General features: G+C 37.9%; 1 protein-coding gene across 3 annotated transcripts in view; it reads left to right on the forward strand.

The window, feature by feature from the left end:
• drp2 (dystrophin related protein 2) overlaps positions 1 to 19,517 on the forward strand; it is a 175,408-nt gene that overhangs the window by 100,388 nt on the left and 55,503 nt on the right. For all 3 annotated transcript variants that reach the window (XM_084430709.1, XM_084430707.1, XM_084430708.1), the window contains 3 exons: positions 3,327 to 3,483; positions 10,181 to 10,301; positions 15,311 to 15,579. In XM_084430709.1, the coding sequence (XP_084286835.1) occupies positions 3,327 to 3,483; positions 10,181 to 10,301; positions 15,311 to 15,579 (547 nt within the window). The remainder of the gene's footprint in view (positions 1 to 3,326; positions 3,484 to 10,180; positions 10,302 to 15,310; positions 15,580 to 19,517) is intronic.

Here is a 19,517-nt window from a genome sequence, read left to right on the forward strand (position 1 = left end):
TTCAAAGATATATGTGCTGCAAATCTGACACTGCCCACACTTCAAACAGCAGCGTACCTGCAGCGAAGCAGCATCATGCTGTGAGGCCGCTTTTGTATCAGCAGAGGTTGAGCATCTTGTTAAAATGAAGGAAGACAGGATGCTGCAAATACTTGGAGCTGAATTCATGATCCCAAACACAAAAAAAACACAGTAAAATTGTGCTGCACAACCATCATGCGACTAACCTTAATGCATGGCCTGGAGAAAATCTGAATTGGTACATACTTCACCCATGACTTAATGCGGTCATCGCTGCATTATCTTTGCAATGTTTTGGAAAGGTAGTGCAATTACTAATATAAAATATACTGTATTTTAGTAATTAAAAAATCTGAATGCACATAACATGAATGAATGCACTATATATTTTCTCTTCTCGTTTATCCCTTTGTCTTAGCTATTTTTTTTCCCCCGTTCCCTGAACTTTGACAATGCTCTTGAGTGGCATATAACAGGCTAGAAATAGTGCAATTGTGAGGACACTGGGGTAGGGTTGGGTACCGAAACCCGGTTCCAATAGGGAACCGGTTCCGACGTAAACGGTAGTAACGAGACCGAATAAGAACGAAACCTTCGGTGCCTGATTGTTTTTGTTTTTTTTGGTTTTTTTTACCGCCCCCTATAAAACATCTCGCGGCACGAATGTTCCAATAATAAAACATCTCCAGTTAACCAGCAGAGCATTCATTTCGTTCGTTTGTTAAATAAGAGACGATCTAGCGCTGAAATGTGTTTTTTAAATCAAGTGATCAAAGTGCTCGTTGCCGCTGCGATCAGTGGCGCTGATACAGTGTTTTCTTTATTGGCTCGCGCACACCGCCCTGTCTTTACTCGGACGCACGCTTCAATACGTTGCGGAGACTCTCTATTCGTTCCGGTGAAATCACAAAATATAAAGCACACAAAAGTGTCCCTGCTTGATATACAACCACTGATGAGCATAATCGGTAAAAAAAAAAAAAAAACTCTAGTACGAATGCGGATTAGAACCCCAAAACTGCTCTGACACGCTTGACGAAAGTTCAAATTCAGCTGCCAGTGTTGTGGTGGACATGGTAAGTCTAGTATTTTAATGCCAACTGCAAATCTTGCATATCAAGTTGATATGCAAGATTAAGTATGAAGTATATCAAGTATATGTGTGTGTTAAATATTTCTGCTCAGATGAGAAGACAAAATTTTTATCTTAACTTAAGTGTTTTAGGCTACATCAGTAGCCTATTTAACGGCGCAATTTTTCATTTAATCAGAAATCAGAAAATCTTTATAGATTTAAGTTAATATTGTGTCCAGTTTGGACACACACACACGCACAGGTATTATTTTTTTGATAAAGTGTGTGCGGTTTCGTTTTCTTAAGTACCGGTTCAAGAAACGTTTAAGCACCGGAACCGTTTAAAAAATACAGAGTAGGTACTGGTATCGGATAAAACCCAACCAATACCCAACCCTACACTGGGGGTTATTGAAACAAGGTTTTTCCTCTCTTAATCCTCTGTACAGCATCAGCTTGGTTGCTGACAGAACCAGCCGGTCTCTAAAACAATTCCAGTCTGTGTGGGCAGGTAGCTAAACGACTCACTTTATATTTTATTTATCATATGTGATTTTCATCCCACGATTTCCTCCATGTAAATGCAGGGCAATGGGTTGAGACATGTTTTTCTGTTTTATCACATGCTGGGACCTCACAGAGATGTGTTATGCTCCTCAGCATTTACATTTCTCTTCTTTTGACATCCCTGAGTTGGAGATGGAGGAGGGTTACTACCAGTGCAAGTAGCCTGTGGTGTTTGTTTTTTTATCCCATTTCCTGACATTTCTTTTTTATAGATAAACAGTGGATTTAAAGTCTACACACCCCTGGTGAATCAGAACTGGCATGTTTGCTGGGTATGAGCGTATTGACATTAGTTTTATCGAAGTATTGCGTTTACATGAGGAAAAGCTTATTCGCTATAACCGTAACTATGTGGCGTTTTTTTGCAATAAACAGGCATGTAAACACCTTAATCTCTCTGACCAAAGTGCTCATATTCGGTTCTATACGGATGCGTTGTTCACACAACTTCATGAATTAACTCTGTGACATTATTCTGAAGTTTCCTCTTGTCCAAATTGCTAAACTCTGTTATCACACCTCCCTCTGCACAGTCTCTTCTCCGTATCTCCATTCAGACGCCGTGAAGAACGCAACGGCAGCGCACAAACAATATCCAATCCAGTAACTTGTCCATAAAAATGTATTTTGAATTTAATGCGAGTAGATTAAAACAGTGGCCGGTATGCCGGTATGTCTGTTTGATTGTGGAATAACCATAGTAGATTATTATTGGAAATAATAGCATTATTGGTGCACATGTAAACGTTGAGGAACTAATGTCAATTCACTAAGACCGGAGCGATTTTTGTGTTATGATCGTTTCGATGTTTGGAGTGATAGTATTACTGTCAAGCCAGGAATTAGAATTTTCATATTTCATTATTTCTCTTTTGACATACCTTTGTGAATTAAATTAATTACAGGTACGAATATGTATTGGAAGGGTTAATCCTAAAATACTTTATATTGAGCCTGTAAATAATACTTTTTTTTTTTTTTTTAAGATCCATCACAAGTAGGGTTGTGCCGATGGACGATGACCGACATCACGATGGAGAGCCACCATCGTGATGCCACGCCCCCCACCCTGTCAGAAATGATACAAAGATAAATTGTATGACAACTTTTGTACATTTAATGTAAAAATTACAACCTATGCAATGCCACTGAAAACAAGTGACACATTTAAGAGAAAAAAATATTTTAAAAACTGCATAAGTGTGTACACCCCTAAACTAATACTTAGTTGAATCACTTCAACTAATGAATCTTTGATTTTATTTCAGCACTCGGTCTGTTTGGATAGGATTCTATCATCTTGGCACATCTTGACTTGACTCTTCTTTGCAAAAATGTTTCAGATCTGTTTTTTTAAGTTAATTTAATTATGAAATGAGTAATATTTATTTATTTTTGTGTAGATACTTAAGAAGCCTGGTAGAGACCAGCATCCATATGCATCCAAACAAATGCTGTTGTCTTGCTATGTTGGCCTGTTCACCAGGGAATAACATTGCAAAACCCTCAAAAATAATAAAACAGAAATGGTGACAAGGTGCCGTATGAATATGTCCTGAGATTCCATATATGGACAGTTTTTCAGTGCTGTGATCTCAGTGCTGTCTAAGATTTGACCATGGGTCCGTGCCCTGTGGCGGGCTGTCGTCTGCTGTGTTGGCAGGGTACGGCTGGAGGCCTTTTCGGACAACAGCGGGAAGCTCCAGCTGTCCCTGCAGGAGATCATCGAATGGCTGACAGCTAAAGACGAGGAGATGTCCGAGCAGCTGCCCATAGGTGGTGACGTCGGAGCGGTGCAGCACCAGCGGGAGTTCCACCAGGTTGGCCTAACACACATGTACACTTATTCATGCTGTCATTACCCACATTAGCATATCTTTTCTCTTACTGACTTTGCTCTTGAACACGGTTAATCTTGTCATCTATCAACATAACAGAATCAATTCAATATTTAAGATTGCAATATGGCAGCAGGAGTTCAGACAGAATGATATTAAAGATTCAAGCCCACCTGCCTGTAAGCTAATAAAAAGCCGCTAAATCCATTATCAAGATGCAAAAGTAGACCTGAAGGAAACATGTTAATTAGAAATCTGAACCCCCCCCCCCGTTTCATAAGCCACAAAGAGGTTCCAAAGATCGCTAAAAATAGAACAAAGAGAATAGTGACACCAACAGATGCAGGAACAATAAAAATTGTATGTTCTCACATTTTTCTCTCCAAGTAAGGAATAGTTCGCCAAAAGACCTTTACTTGTGTCATTCCAAACCCATTTAAAATTCTTTCTGACATTGGAAGACAAAAGGAGAAATTGTTGAAGACCGCAATGTACATTGAATGGGTACGGAAGCTTTCAAGCTTCAAAAATGGACACAAAAGCCCTAGAAAAGAATCAAAGAACTGGTTCATATGACCTTTTGTGTGAGAAACAGGCCAAAAATTACATTATTTGCTGACAATCTTCCCCTCCAGTGAGCTGCTAACCATTGTTACCAGATCATTGAGTCAGTAAGTCACTCGAGAATCAGTCAGATTTGTGAATGATTCATTCAGAATTGGATTACCTGATTCATTAAGGCAATCAGACTCAAAAGAGTGATTCATTCACAGATCACACGTCATGTTTCTCCGATGAACACATGTGAACCAAGGAAAGCTGGGGTTGGATGTCAGGATTTTGTGTCATACGGGTTGGAAACAATGACAGATTTTTTTCAGTTTTAGGTGAACTATCCCTTTAAATAATTACCACTCTCCTGTGCATACACATTATGTTCTGCACTCAAACATGTTATTTTTCCCAATACACAAACTCACATTGCCAAATAAATACACACCTTGTAATTGGTCCTGTACTACTGCAGGATACTGCTTCCATCTTAGCACCAATTTCCAATGCTGTCAGCTGAATGAAGCAGGAAAAAATAGGGGATTGAGAGGAAAGATAGAGCAAGAGAGTGAGAAAGAGAGAGAGAGATAGCAAGCTCTTTCTTCCCGTGACTGACACACTGTGAAATCAGTCTCCAAATTAACAGGCCTGTGTCTTACTTTCCCTTTCTTGGCTCTCACTTATTTCTCCCTTACTGTTCCCTTTTGGCTCTTAATGAAATATGTACATGCACATATGCACATGCATGCACTCCTGTCCTGCTCTATCATTCCACCCTCCACACACTGTTCTCTTTTCCTTCAATTCATGCCTGCAATGTATGATGTTCATGTTCCCAATATGCCACATTGCCCTAAAACTTTTCTGACAAAGCAGAGAGCAAAAACACATATGCTGCTCTGCAGAGAATTACAGCGGTTTAAGAAATTTGAATTATTGATCATTAGTGGATTTCTTCCTCTGTGTTTTAATGCGATAATCTTTTTGTCTTCCCCTGTGCTAATTCTTCTGCATTTGTTGACATTTTTGAATAGTTTGGATTGGTTTAAAAACTGTATATATTGAAGCTTGTCCAAACACTCTAGACTGAAAATATAATGGTTTCCCATGAGTCTTTCAGGACTAAGTACATATTATCATTAGTTTTTAGTGACTACTTAGTTGAGGAAATAACAGAGACATCACCAGACAGAAACAACCCTTTCTTGCGGCTTTTCCTACACATGTATAATTAATACATGAGTGATATTAAATCTTTATTTTTAGCTACTATTAAATTTTCACTTTAAGTGGAATAAAAACATTTTCAGGCCTCAGTTATTACATGGAATAGCAAGACATGGGTAAGAGGGCTTTCCACAAAGACCCCTCATGAGATTTCTTAAATTCCAGCAGCACAGTAGTATATTCTTACTTTTAGCTGTTTGATTTCAGATAACAGTTTCTTGGTAGCTAATTCAATTTACGATATTCAATTTGGTTATAAGGACATGATGCGTGTTACTGGGAGTGACTCCAAATACGGTTGCACAGCCATTTTTGGGAATATCCATAACCAGCATGCTGCGTAACATAACCCCTGTCTAATGCAGGGGTTCTCAACTCTGGTCCTCGAAGTCCACGTTTCAAACCTGCATGAATTTCTCTTCTGTGGAACAAAAAATATGTCTGAATTGGGTCCAATATTTTTTTGGATCTCATTGACTTTCATTATAACAGATCTCGAAATTAACTTTTTTACTTGGTAGCACTGGTGCTCCCAAATTCAAAAAGTTAGGAGCACCAGCAAAAATTTAGGAGCACCCACCAAATTTGACGTTTAGCTCTGCCAGTAGAGCGGCACGACCGGCAGCATCCTGGCGATTTAAAAGCCTTAATAACACACTTGTCCCTGTATTCTTTGTGCTTTGCACTCTCTCTGTGTTTAACCAAGCTCTCGCGCTTAAAATGTATTAATTCAGTTGCGAATGCTGTGTCACCTGCAAGCTCTGTCCCACAGGCTTTACAATGAACACAATGAACACAATGCATTGAACCATCAGCATAGCGGAGCCACTCTAAATCTTTTAGCCACTCTCTCCGAAAGATGTACGATTTTTTTTCAGCTGGTGGATCCACATTAACCACATCACCAACTCTGACTTTAGATGACAGATTACAAAAGAAATCTTTCAGCGTTTCATCTTCTCTCTTATTCAGCCTTTTAAATTTTGCGTGGTTGTCAGCTCCCTGTCACGTGACAACGGAGCGCAGTGAAAGGGAGTGGGAGTGATTGACAGCTAATATTAACCAATCTAAAATCTGCTTTAAAGTTAAGAACATAAGGATGAAGTTTGATTTAGTTATGTAACGTTGGATAGAATGATGGTCCGGCCACCGCGTATCAGCGCTCATAAGGTACACACTGTGCAGTAATTTGCGAACGTTTTGTAGAGAAATTAAAACGGGTCGCACCACAACCATTATCTGCACTTGCACAAATGCTCCCAAATATATTTTTAGGTCGCACAGATTAAATTTCAGGAGCATATGCAACCAAAATGGTCGCAATTCCGAGCCTTGTATATGGACAAAAACAGTTCCTAAAAATATCATCTTTATATTGACAGAAGAAAGAATGTCTTACAGATTTGGAACAACATGAGGTTGAGTAGACAATGTCACAGTTTCCATTTTTGGGTGAACTATTCCATTAATAATAATCTGACAATATCTACCTAAGTAAAGCTGAAGCTTTATTCAGGTTCTGTTCGGTAGATTGACACCTTAGTAAGTAAAGCTTTATTTATATAGCACCTTTTAAAAACAGTGTTTACTAAGTGCTTTACAGAAGAGAAATACATATGTGCATTCACAGAGAAGAAGAAAAAAAAAACATACATACACACACAATAGGAATAAAATAAAGAAAACAAAATACAATTATAAAATAAATAAAGTAAAGGCCCTAGTGAACAAATGTTTTGAGATGCTTTTTAAAAAAGTGCATAGTGAGTTGATTGCTCATAGGTTGTCAGGAAGAGTTCTTAAACTTGGGACCGAAATGACCAAAGGCTGACTTGTCCATTTTTAGCCGTTTTAACAAGTTACAAGTTACCATTGAATGTTCGGATCAATCTTGCTGGAGTATATTTATTCAACAAATTAGAAAGATATATTAGGGCAGAACCATGAAGACATTTAAAATCTAATAAGAGGATCGTAGGGGTTGATGGATGTTGTAGGGCTCCCATTCACTGTCTGTGAGCTAGTTTATGTGTGTTAGTGATAGAGGTCTGCTACCCAACGTAGCTGAAGAACTCACGGGTTTCGGGTGGTTTCATGAATGTCTTCAAGTTCGGGTTTGTAACTAAGAAAAACGATATATTCCTCTGTGTCAGTCTCTGATGCTGTTCACAGGAACACCACGACACATGGGTGTGGTGCTGACGCAGGAGCCGGCCAATACTGAGCCAGCGTTCTGATGTACAACCAGGTGTTTACTACGTGATCAGTGTCAAGAGACTGACACTTAAGAGAAAAAATTGTTGAATAAAGTCAATTTATATAAAAAATATATAAATCACATGGACTGTACTGCTCTAGAAAGGCAAAAGACCTTAACTCGCTAGAGTGTGGAACTGAGAAAAATAACTTTCCCGCCAAATTAATTATAGGTAGGACACTGGAAATCTGGCAATTAGATGGTTTAGTAATGAAAATGATCTACATAAAAAAATCTTGAGCTCAAACTTGACGACCATTTTAAAGTTACTGTACTCTGCCTTTGCATTGTCAGCAAAAAGTGAGAAGTCATGCCAAGGCAAAAGGCAGTAAATTCCACATTATCAATATTTCGTTGCTTATCACCATTAACAAAAGCATAGTAACACCTGTATAAATCTAGTGATCATGGCGTTTATTTTGTATGATTTACAATTACTTATAGCCATTTACTTATTGCTATCCTGTGCTTTGGTTGCATTCTGATGGCATTATTAATACATTAGACATGACAAAATACCTCCATAGCGGTAAAGATATCTTCCATTGGTACCGAGTGACATAAGACTTGCTAAGCGCGCGTTCAAAATGATCACGATAAAACAGATCCTTGCGCACATTGGACAAGGGGACTGGTTTATAGCGGTGGATCTGAAAGACCCATATACTTTCACATTCAGATAGCCCTCATCACAGGCGCTTCCCGAGATTCATGTTCGAAGGTGTCGCGCTCCTCACGGTTACGAATAACGCAGTGCTTTCCCCTTTGAGACTCAGTGGGGAGCGTGTTGTGGACTACCTAGATAACTAATGCATTTATTGCACAACCTTCTGTGTTTTGCGTCTTTTCAGTATGCGGTGGTTTCAGCTGTCTGCCCTATTATTGTGCTTGTGCACATCGCTCGTCCCGCGGATTTATTACGGACGCTGTGATTGTATGTATATCCCGCTTGTAACAGCTGGTCTGATGTTGTATGCACCAGCATTTGCTTCATTATGTTGTATGCACCAATATACCCTTGTTGCTTCATTATTGTCACTCCCTGTGACATATTATTCCCACATCGGCTCGGCCGTGTTTAGGGCAGTGTTGAAGGCGCCGGCGAAGTTTTGGCACTTAGTTAGATGCATGAGTGTTTCAACAAGGCCGGTACCCGAACTGGGTGAGGCGGGGCTTTAGTTATTTGTTGTATTTCAAGAATTTCAATCTGCTACGGCATGTGTAACATTTTTCTGTCAACTCTGCATATATCCTTCGCGAACAATATCGCACATTTGTCGATGGAGCGGGTTCAGACCATACTAAATGTTCTGACCGAGTTTGTGCAGGACAAAGCTCTGGGGACATCAGAAGTTACAGGGACTGATGGAAGCTGTACAAAGTATACAGGCTATACCATAATTAAAATTTTAATGGACAGTAAAACATAGGCAGAACACCGTACAGTCTGATAGGTAGCATTATTTGATAGAACACCGGCACAGTAACTTCAGATTGACGCGCGGCTAAACAAAGGCAGAGTACCGTAACTCAATTTTAGCGTTCCAAAACAAAGCCAAAGAGCGGTAACTGGTGTTACGGTGTTCTGCCTTGGTTTCTCATGGGCTTTTGGAAGTTACTGTTAAGACAACCCATTATTTTCTCGAAAAAACAACGGAATATCCACATGATAAAGGAGGTCTTGAATGTGCCAAAAATATCAATAACTCATTTTCGACCAAAAACGAAGTTACGTTCTTTTGCCTTTGCACGGCAGTGTAGTCACATGGACTATTTTAACGATGTCTTTACTACCTTTCTGGCCTTGAAAGTGGTAATAACATTGCAGTCTATGGGATGTCAGAAAGCTCTCCGATTTCATTAAAAATATCTTAATTCGAGGTCTTACGGGTTTGGAACGACATGAGGGTGAGTAATTAATGACAGAATTTTCATTTTTGGGTGAGCTAACCCTTTAACTATGAGTGCGATAAGGTAAACAATTACTGAGGGGAAACGTATTACAGTGCCAAATGATGCAAGGAAAGCTGCACTGCAAAGTGTTCTACATAATAATTACCAAAATATTCATCAGTCACAGTCACTCCTCGAGCTTGCTGGATAACAGGTCAGCCAGGGGATAGCACAAAATGATACATAAACCTCTAAAATTACTATGCAATAATGTGTGTTAAGTGAATGAGTGTAAACTGAGCACAGCGCAAATCAAAACACTACATCATACACATTTTCTAATATTTGATATGTATATTTAAATGTTTAAAACATTGTACGAAATGGTAAATAAATGTGTAAACTATATGAATGAAATAAAGCGCGATAGCAAGTCAAATGGCTGTGTTGCCTCTGTGCGTCTCTCTGAATCAGATACATCAAGTGGTAGAACATCTACACATGTAAATGTTTTAAACCTTGTATGGAATGATCTTGTCATTTCAACCAATAAATAGCTCGGCGATTATGGGCAGTGTAGGTTTTACAAAGCCTTCTTGGCTTATATCTTGGCGCGATCTCAGGTACGGGCCGGGCAGTTTAAAGCCCGTGCAGACTTCTAGTCAGTGATGCTGCTTTCATGTTTATGCCTGTGCATGATGTTTGATCATGTCAGTGTGTAAACTAGTAAACATCTGCTCTTGTGTGCAGGGTTTCATGGAAGATGTCAAATCCAGAGGGCCCTACATCTACTCAGTGTTGGAGTCGGCTCAGACCTTCCTGGCACAACACCCTTTCCAGGAGCCTGAGGAGACGTTGCCTGATGGGAAAGGTCTGTTCCCTAGAGATGAAAAGTGGTTAATGAACCATTTCGATACATTTAATCAAGTGTCATGATGTTGTTTTACTTCGGCTCCTGAAAAGTTAGTCACATGATATTTAGGGCTGAGGTAATTGGCTCAAAAACAAGTGGGTCCTGTGCCAGTCAATCAACTGCCACTAGCAATGTTTTCCACAATGTGTCAAACAGTTCAAGGAGGTAATGGTACACTGCCAAAAACAATGGTCATGCGCACGTTCACAAGAGTGTCAAGTTCCAATGGAAGGACAGCCTTTGACCCGACGTATGACGTAGACGTAGCGTAAGCTTATTTATACTAAAAACAAGTGAACAAATTTTAAGTCTTAATGTTATGCACTGTAGTTTCTTTAGTACATTTATTTTGTATAAATGTTTTTAGATATTTTAATCGGCAAATCAAAGTACTCATTAACCCTTAAAGACCTAGAACATTTTTGGGGCGCCTGACTCACCTGTACTTTTCTTTGTTTTTCTAACCCATTCTAGCAGCAAGCATCAAGTGCCATATATCATTTTAAACAGGAGAACCTAAAGTTTCCAGCTAGCTCATTTAAAGTCCCAGTTTTACATTTCTTTTGTCAGAGAATTTATGAAATTAACAGGATTTTAAGAAAAACAGCAGCAAAAAATGTGGTGTTTTCAGTGTGAACTCAAACAGAACTTCCTGAAGTTTTGTTTTTTTCTTTTAGAAAGTTAGACTTGGTTGTTTTAGACTTCCAGATGAAATTTTGTCTACATGTAACAGTCCCTCAGCAAGTTATAGCCATTTATTATGATATTATTCTAGGCGTTTTTGAGTAAAAACAGGTGTATTACATTTACTGACAATGTAGATGTGTCCAAATAAGTTCAGGAAGTAAAGTAAATAGAAAAGTTGTTATATTACAACAGAACACTGAAGCAAACATTTTTCTTCAGAAAATTATATTATAATTTGACCATGAACAACAAATGCAAACAATATAACAAGTAGTGACAACTGTGCAATATAAATACTAACAATACAATATACATTGTGTAAATGAACAAATGGTTCAAATAATCTTCACAAACTAAATACAAAAAGAAATAAACAGTGCAAATGAAGAAATGGTTCATTGAGGGTAATATACTGAGTGCTAATGAACAAATAGTGCAAATAATCTTCACAAACTAAATACAAATAGATAAACAGTGCAAATGATTCAAACAATCTTCTGAATCGGAAGGTTCCACCAGGTCTAACGACTCGTTTAAAAAAATCTATTCTAACACATCCTCCCGATTTGTACTGCTGTTTTTTTTTACATACTCATGCTCTTTCGTGTTTTATGCTCTTTCATGTTTTGCGCTCTTTCGTGTTTTGCGCTATGGTCAAAAACTTTGCATCCGTTAGTTTTCATGCGTAGTTTTCAATGCATTGCGTTTGTTAAAAATGTATAAAGAAACGTGATTGGTTGTTAAAATCACCAATCACTATGTTTGTTGGTTGAGTTGATGACCGTTTGGACGAATCTGGGCATGGGGGTGGGACTAAGCATCAACAATCGTTCCTGTTTGGCTCAAAGAAAGAAACCACATGTGTTTCCTTGACGAATCACTGCTGCAGATTTTGATGACGCAATCACCGGCACTACGGAGCCACTGAATGACCAATAGAGACACCCGTGATAACACGGGAAAGCTGAGAATCTCATCTTTACGGTGCATTTTAAAGCATACAGATTGGATTAGCGACTCAAAAGTTATTAAACATTTTAGAACGATTGTTATTTTATGCCGCGGGCGGCTGTATCGGTCTTTAAAGGTTAAGAATAGGTTTTTTTGTGTATAATTTTGAGGACATAATTTTTGGACGTTTTATATGACGCGAACTCTGAATCAGCATGCACCAATGCAAATTTTCTATATATTGTAATCATGATGTTCACAACTTGTAATCATTACTTCTGTAAGCCCGTCTAAATGGCAGATCCAATGGCGGTATCCGATAGAACGGGTGAAGGTCTCTGCGCGTTACTGTCTTTCCGCGTGGCAAAGTAATTTAGTTCCAATTAAACTTATCTGACTCCATTTTATCACAACCTCAAATTTAGGTTAGATTGCCAATTGGTTATTAGTCAATTATATAACAGTTTAGCAATACATTTGATTGTTCTATTTAACTCTTTACTTTGTTTTACTCATTTATTCGAGCTATGTCGCTCAGAGGTCCTCTCGCCTTCTGTTTAACGCGGGTCTCACGATTACAAGCTCGTCAGTTTTTGGTCAATAAACAGAGGTAATTGGCTAAATACCTGAGATGGTCGCATTCACGCTTACACAATCAAAGATACTTTGTTATAGCCCCCATGGAATTGCATACACTTGAATTTAAGGTAACGTTTACTTCAGGCAGAGGTATGGCCACTACTACAGATATAAGTCGACCAACATTACTTCTTTTATAATAGCTTTGGATTGGCCATGCCGTGGTTTCTCACGTACACTTATCTAAAGTAACATTAAATTATTTTAATTAAATTAAATTAATTAAATTTAGGTTGGTCTAGCAGCATTTTTGCTGTCCTAAATGGAAATTCACTTCTTGTCTTTGCAAACCAAGTACACTTGAATTAGTGCCAAATATTAGTCATCACTAATCTGACACAGACTTGCGGTAACATACAAATCCGTTTAATCTATTCGGGAAAACAATTTCAGAGTAATTCAGAATAAAATCAAATGTAACAATTTATTATGTCAAGTAAATGTATCTTGCCAATTTCATAATCAGTTCAAAGATAATCAATATAATAACATTAAATACTCTGAGATAAAGAGTAAAAGATGTAGGCTAAACCCGACATTTAGAAAAATACATAATGCTGGAGTCTTTGAGGTCCTTCAACATTATGGGCAATCTGAGTTACAGAATCGCCCTGAGCCTCTCGCTGTATTTCCTTAAGTACTCAGACTCAGACAGAAACTTCTTTCCCATGGAAACATTTGATAACAATGGGAATTTGCATTCAGAGTTTACACCTTTTGGGAGCGGGAGGCCATTTGCCTGGAAGATACACCAACCCTCTGTGTGCAAGTTATCTCTAAACTCTTAAAAACTTTATTACCTTTTGTTTTACTTTTTTGGGGATGATACCTTTGTACCAGTTGCACTGAGACATTTCAAATGATACCAAACATGTATAATACTGTATGATAATTATCCATATAGATTTTTGGGTGAATATCTGGTGGTCTCAGCGTAAGAGAGACAATATGGGTGAGGCGATTGACTCGGATTCTAGTTTCTCAAGAGAGAGTCAAATGTTAATTTCGAGAAAGGTCCTTTGTCTTCTCGGGGAGTGGTCGTTCCTCAACCAGACTGTCCGGCATTTTCTAATTTCTCAATTCTTACACTTCAATGAGCTCATTGTTTCTGCTGTAAATTAATACATTTTTAAAGGCAGGGTTGGCAGGATTTTTCTAAAAAACTTTTTCCCAAATTTGTTTTAACTGTCTTTATATACCAATACATAATTAAAATGTAAGTACTCTGAAAAAGAGAGTATAAAAATCGAGTGTCTGTAGTCCTCTCAGGACTGCAATAAACACAGATTCTTATTCCATTCGTAACGAATGAAATGATTGGCTGGGCGACTGTCACTCTCCCTCGCTACCATGGCTACCACCACTGCCGCTACAGGAGCTGCCCACATGCACGCACCTGTTTGACTCGAGGAGCGGAAGAGAGAGATGCACGGAAGCTAGGAAGAATCACAATTATGGCAGAGAAAGAGCAGTCAAAATTCCCAGTACCTGCATATACTGTCAGCGAAGGCAAACAAGGCAAAAAAAGGAACTAGAAAGGTAGGCTACTTGTCACCTGAGTGTAACGTTAGTCCTCATCAGAGCCAACAGTGCTTTCATCGTGGAAGCTCTTACATGCAAAACACCGTATATGTTATGAATCTTACACGAAATTCACCTTCATCACAGTGTAACTGATGGTAATGGGAAAATGTGTATCAATGCAAACTGTTTTTAGCTTTGCCTTATGTTACTAGCTCGTTACCGAATCAAACTCAATATATTTTAAACTTTACCAGTTTCGATATGCTAGCTTGATAGTGAGTACTAACAGCCATGTTAGTTGTTTATATTCATAATGATAAAGTTAGGTATTTTATTTCATGTGATTCTGACATGATGTCACTACATGCACTGCGGTCCTCCTCCAGCTGAGTGGTCGGCATCGCGCGTTCATGTGTTTTGGGGGTGTGGCTTTGGAAGGAGCCCAGAAGGGAGGGGGTGGGAGTGAATGGAAATAAGTAGCTGTGTTTATTGCAGTCCTGAGAGGACTAGAGAGACACTCGATTTTTATACTCTCTTTTTCAGAGTACTTACATTTTTATTATGTATTGGTATATAAAGACAGTTTAAACAAATTTTGGAAAAAGTTTTTTTAGAAAAATCCTGCCTACTTTAACTAGCTGTGTGAATTTTTTATATATTTTTTTATTTTTTTATATGTACATTTCTGAGATACAATTCTTGGACACACTTACCTCTGATAACAGATTACTCAAAATTGTAATGTAGACGCCTGCATTTTCTGTAAAGCTGCTTTGAAACGATTTGCATTTGTGAAAAGTGCAACAGTATACAAATAAATGTGAATTGAATTGAAATGTGAATTTGCATCTTGGTGTTTCCATCCAGCATATTTTATGCATATCCCAAAATCACATACAAATATGTGGATGGACACCTAGCTATTGGCGGATAGCTCTTCAGGTAGTTTAACCCAACATTAACTCAGCACAGGTGCATTACAATCCTTGATGAGAAGCTGCCTCCCCTCATGTAGGTCATCAGCCCAATTCTGCATCCACATGTCATCATGAGTGTGTCTGTGTCATATGGAGGAATTAATAATAGAGAGATCAGGGCTGTTGTTTTCACTCTGTTGGCTCATTTCACTCTGTTAATCTCCATTCTTCCCCTCCTCTCCATCACAGAGCTCTCTCCTCGCCGGCGAATGCTGAATGTAAGTCGCTCTGTGTGGAAGCAGGCCAACGTGGCCAGTGACCTGTGGGAGAAGTTGACGGCACGCTGTGTGGACCGACACCGGCACATGGAGCGAACCCTGGAGAGGCTGTTGCAGATCCAGGCTGCCATGGAGGAGCTGGCTGCCGCTCTGGAGCAGGCGGAGGGGGTGAGGGACGCCTGGGAGCCTGTAGGAGACCTGTTCATTGATTCGCTGCAGGACCATATAGATGCTACCAAGGTAATACGTCTTCGGTGACCTGATCACAAGTGACTAATGCAGACAAATCACTGTTTACACATTTGTGATTGGATTTTTAAAAGGAATGGTCTCTGATTTGGTGACTACATACATCATTTGCTACTTCATTGTGTTACTACATACACAAAGCATAAAAGAGCACAAAACAAGTCAGCACAGCACAGTGTTACTTCAATCCCCCTGCATATTTGAAGTTTTGAGTGGAATTCTTGAGGTTATTTTAGTCATGCATGTCATGCTTCACATGATCTGTGTCACTGCATGATGATATCAGGAAAACTGTGAAGTTCTGTGAAGTTACCATGTGTCCCAGTTATTTTTTTAAAGCTGCTTGTATTTGTCAAAGTTTATCCATAATATAGACACAATAGTTGATTGATATGCGAGTAGGCAGTTGTCTAGGATTGATGTAAACTACAATGCGCTGAATTAGGTCTATTTTGGTAGTAGCAAATGAAATTTAAAAAAATATCCAAACAGTATTACATCTTGCATTGGTAGGAATGTTTAGGAGGTGAAAAAGTAACTTGAATTTGACTTTTGTATGGTTGGCTGCTGAAACCCTGTGATGCATGTACCCAATTTACTTCTAGATGTGCTGCTTTAAATAGATAAAGAGGCTCAGTGTGCATCTATATTATTGCATGCATTTTGATATCTTGATGTATTATGTGAGGCATTCTGATGGACTTTATATATTTTTACTGTCTTTTTTCATTTGTTAGTGGACCTCACATGTCCCTCAATTACTAATTCTAAGAATTTTAGCCAGATTGCAATGGGACGATCCACGGGGCATAGCATGTCTTTCACTTTTTGTCTCATTTCATTTCACTGTAGGGTTCAAGGAAGTGATTTTTTATTTATTTATTTAATTTTACTGTGAATGTGTGATGTGATTTGCCTCTGATGTGAATTATTTGTGTTATTTATATATTTAATTTCAGAATAAGCTTTATTCAGAAACTTATTTCATAAGTGTACAAAAACTCACATGGGATTTGTATGGTTTCCAGGAGCTCTGGGTGCTTATAGACATGAATACATGTATAACATAAGAACAGAAAGGGGAAACAAATTAGAAGGTTTAAAAGAACAATTAAAAGGTTGAATTAAAATAAAAATCTTAAAGAATAAACATCTAGATTGTAGATTTTCAAGCAGTAGATTTAAAGTACAAAATAAATAGTTTCTTTAATGACATCTATGGTTCCATGAAGAACCTTTAACACCCATGGAACCTTTCCATTCCACAAAAGGTTCTTTAGATTATTAAAATGCTCTTTACACTAAAGCCGGGGACACACTTAACGACTAAGTCCGATTATGAATGTAATTTGATACTTAAGACTGATCATGCCCAAACATGCCGTGTCAGAGACAGTTGCGTTCAGTCGGTGTTCACTGTTGGTGTTTAAAATCTGCTCCAGTCCTTGGAAACAGTGTGTAAGTGTGTTCAGTTCAGTCTTAGAATGTTTCAGCTAGTTGTTACGTGTGTTGCCAGCATTAGAAAAACATGGTTATTCTAAGAACTGTTCACTGGTACTTGGTGCTTCAATGGCATCACTGCAAAAAACACTTTTTGGAACCTTTATTTTTAAGAATGTATGTACAGATGCACATTAAGTGCTGTATATACGATTGTATCAATAATTTACTTTTTTTGCATAATAAGTATCTAGTGCCTAATGCCTATATGGCCTAAACAATATAATTATACTGAACAATAAAAACAGGTAGATAGTAGTAGGTATTCTATCTGTAACAATCTCAAAATTATTCGTATCTGTATTTGGATAAAAGCAGAAGTGGATGGGGCTTTAGCCGGTACTTCAGAAAATTACTTGAGAAGACCGTTTTAAATGTCATTTTGTTCCCTTCGTAGTTATCATTTAACAAAAATGCCTTGTATAACTCATAAAATAATTATTTTTATTATAATTATAGGCAGTGCTTCGAGATGTGGTGCGAGTTCAAATCCCGGATCGTGGACCTTTTCCGATCCCAAAAAATAAATATTTAAAATCTTCTAATTAGAGCAATAATACTAAAAGATCCAGAGGAACTTTGTGTACAGAATGTCAGGACAATCGTCCACAATTAACCTTAAATAAGAGGAGCTGGACTCTATATAAAATAGCTGATTAGAGAACATGGAAGTTGCAAGTAAATATTCAGTGGTTGAAACCGGCTAAAACAACTTTTACTATATGCATACAAATTCAAATCTGAACACATTATAATGAATATATTAAATGTTTGCCGTTTCCGAGAGAGTAAGATAAAAATATCATGCAGCCATCATATCATTAAAGATTTAAAACACTTACATAGACATTTCAAGTAGCGCGTAGAATATGTGTATGATTCAATAAATTTGTTGATATTACTCTTTATAGAGAGCTGGTTTCTGAGAGGCGTGCAGAGACTACATGAGACTACTATTTGATTTGCGATCGTGCTGTGCTTATTTATTTAATTCGTGTAACATATCGAACAAGGTTTAAATAATTAAAATAGACATGTCAAATAGTAGAAATTAGGGCTGCTGGATTATGGCAAAAATCATAATCACGATTATTTTGCTCAATATTGAAATCACGATTATTTAACGATTATAGGTGGGTGATATGATCAAAGTCTTATATTTCATGTTAAGTGAAATTTTAAATGTCAGTGAAATTTTAATTATCAATACTTCAGCAAAAACTAATACTAGGTTAATTAATGTAAGTAAAAGTCCTCAAAACAGTTACAGAAGACAAGTAAACAGTCAGCAGTACAATATGAACAAACAAACTAATCCGACAAAAAAATGCAACAGAGCAAAAATACAAATTTAATAAATAGTGCTTTAGGCTTTTTAGGAAGCCTACTAACAGTGGTATTCAGATAAGTGATAGCCTACAACAGAAATTAAATAATTGTAAAATAACACTCCTGAACATATTAAATATATACTAATCCTTATTAAAACTACAGTTTATTCATTAAAGAGTAGTAAGTGATTTTATCTTTGTCTTTTGTTGTTTGATTAACAATAATCACTGCAGCAGATCATTAGGCTGCTGTTTTTTTAAGAACTAATGCACGGGCCCAATATACTGTTACACGCGCTCTTTCTCAGTGTTTACATTTACTTAAGACATAACTGACTGTGTTTACAAAGATAATTATCAAAACGGCATTTTTACATGTGTAGGCTATTTGACAGTTTAGGTGCGTATCTGTTTAATATCAAGCACGTCCCGCAGTTTAGCAACAATAGACTGCATTTTAAACACTCACTTATTTGGCTGATGTCAAGTTTGGGCTGTTAGGGAGGAACGAAAGTGCACCGTTGTGAAGTAAAGGAAGGTGTGTGGGACAGAACGCGGCAGCGGCACAATAATCGTTTCACGTGGATTATCTTGTTTTCATAATTGTTGGAAGCCAAATTCGAAAATTGCACAGCCCTAAAATTTGGTATAATGTACTGTAGTGTTTTAGTTGATATTACTCTTGCTTGCCAAGCTCTGATTTCTGAGAGACGCACAGAGACTGCAATGCAGCACGGCTATTTGAGTCGCAATCAGTTCATTCAGAGTGTACAGTCGTTTTTTTATATTCGGTGGAATTTGTTATTCGGTTTGAAGCCATTATCTGTGCCTTTCCGAATAAGGTACTATGCTAGCTGTTAGAAGTAGAGATGGTCTGTGGAATAAAACTTTTCTTGTGGCTGGATGTTCTCTTCACAGAAAACTATAGCAATTGCCTGAGGGCAGAAGTGCAAATGTGTCCTTGGTGAGATGTGATGATGTTACCTGCCTGTTTCTTTAGTCTGGAGATCCTGGAGTTTGGGCTGGTCCACACCAGTTGTCATCAAACTATCCTAACAGTATATTGCAGTCTACTTATGTACTGTACTATATGAGATC

The sequence above is a fragment of the Rutilus rutilus genome (assembly GCF_951802725.1).
Source record: "Rutilus rutilus genome assembly, chromosome: 14".
NCBI lineage: Eukaryota > Metazoa > Chordata > Actinopteri > Cypriniformes > Leuciscidae > Rutilus > Rutilus rutilus.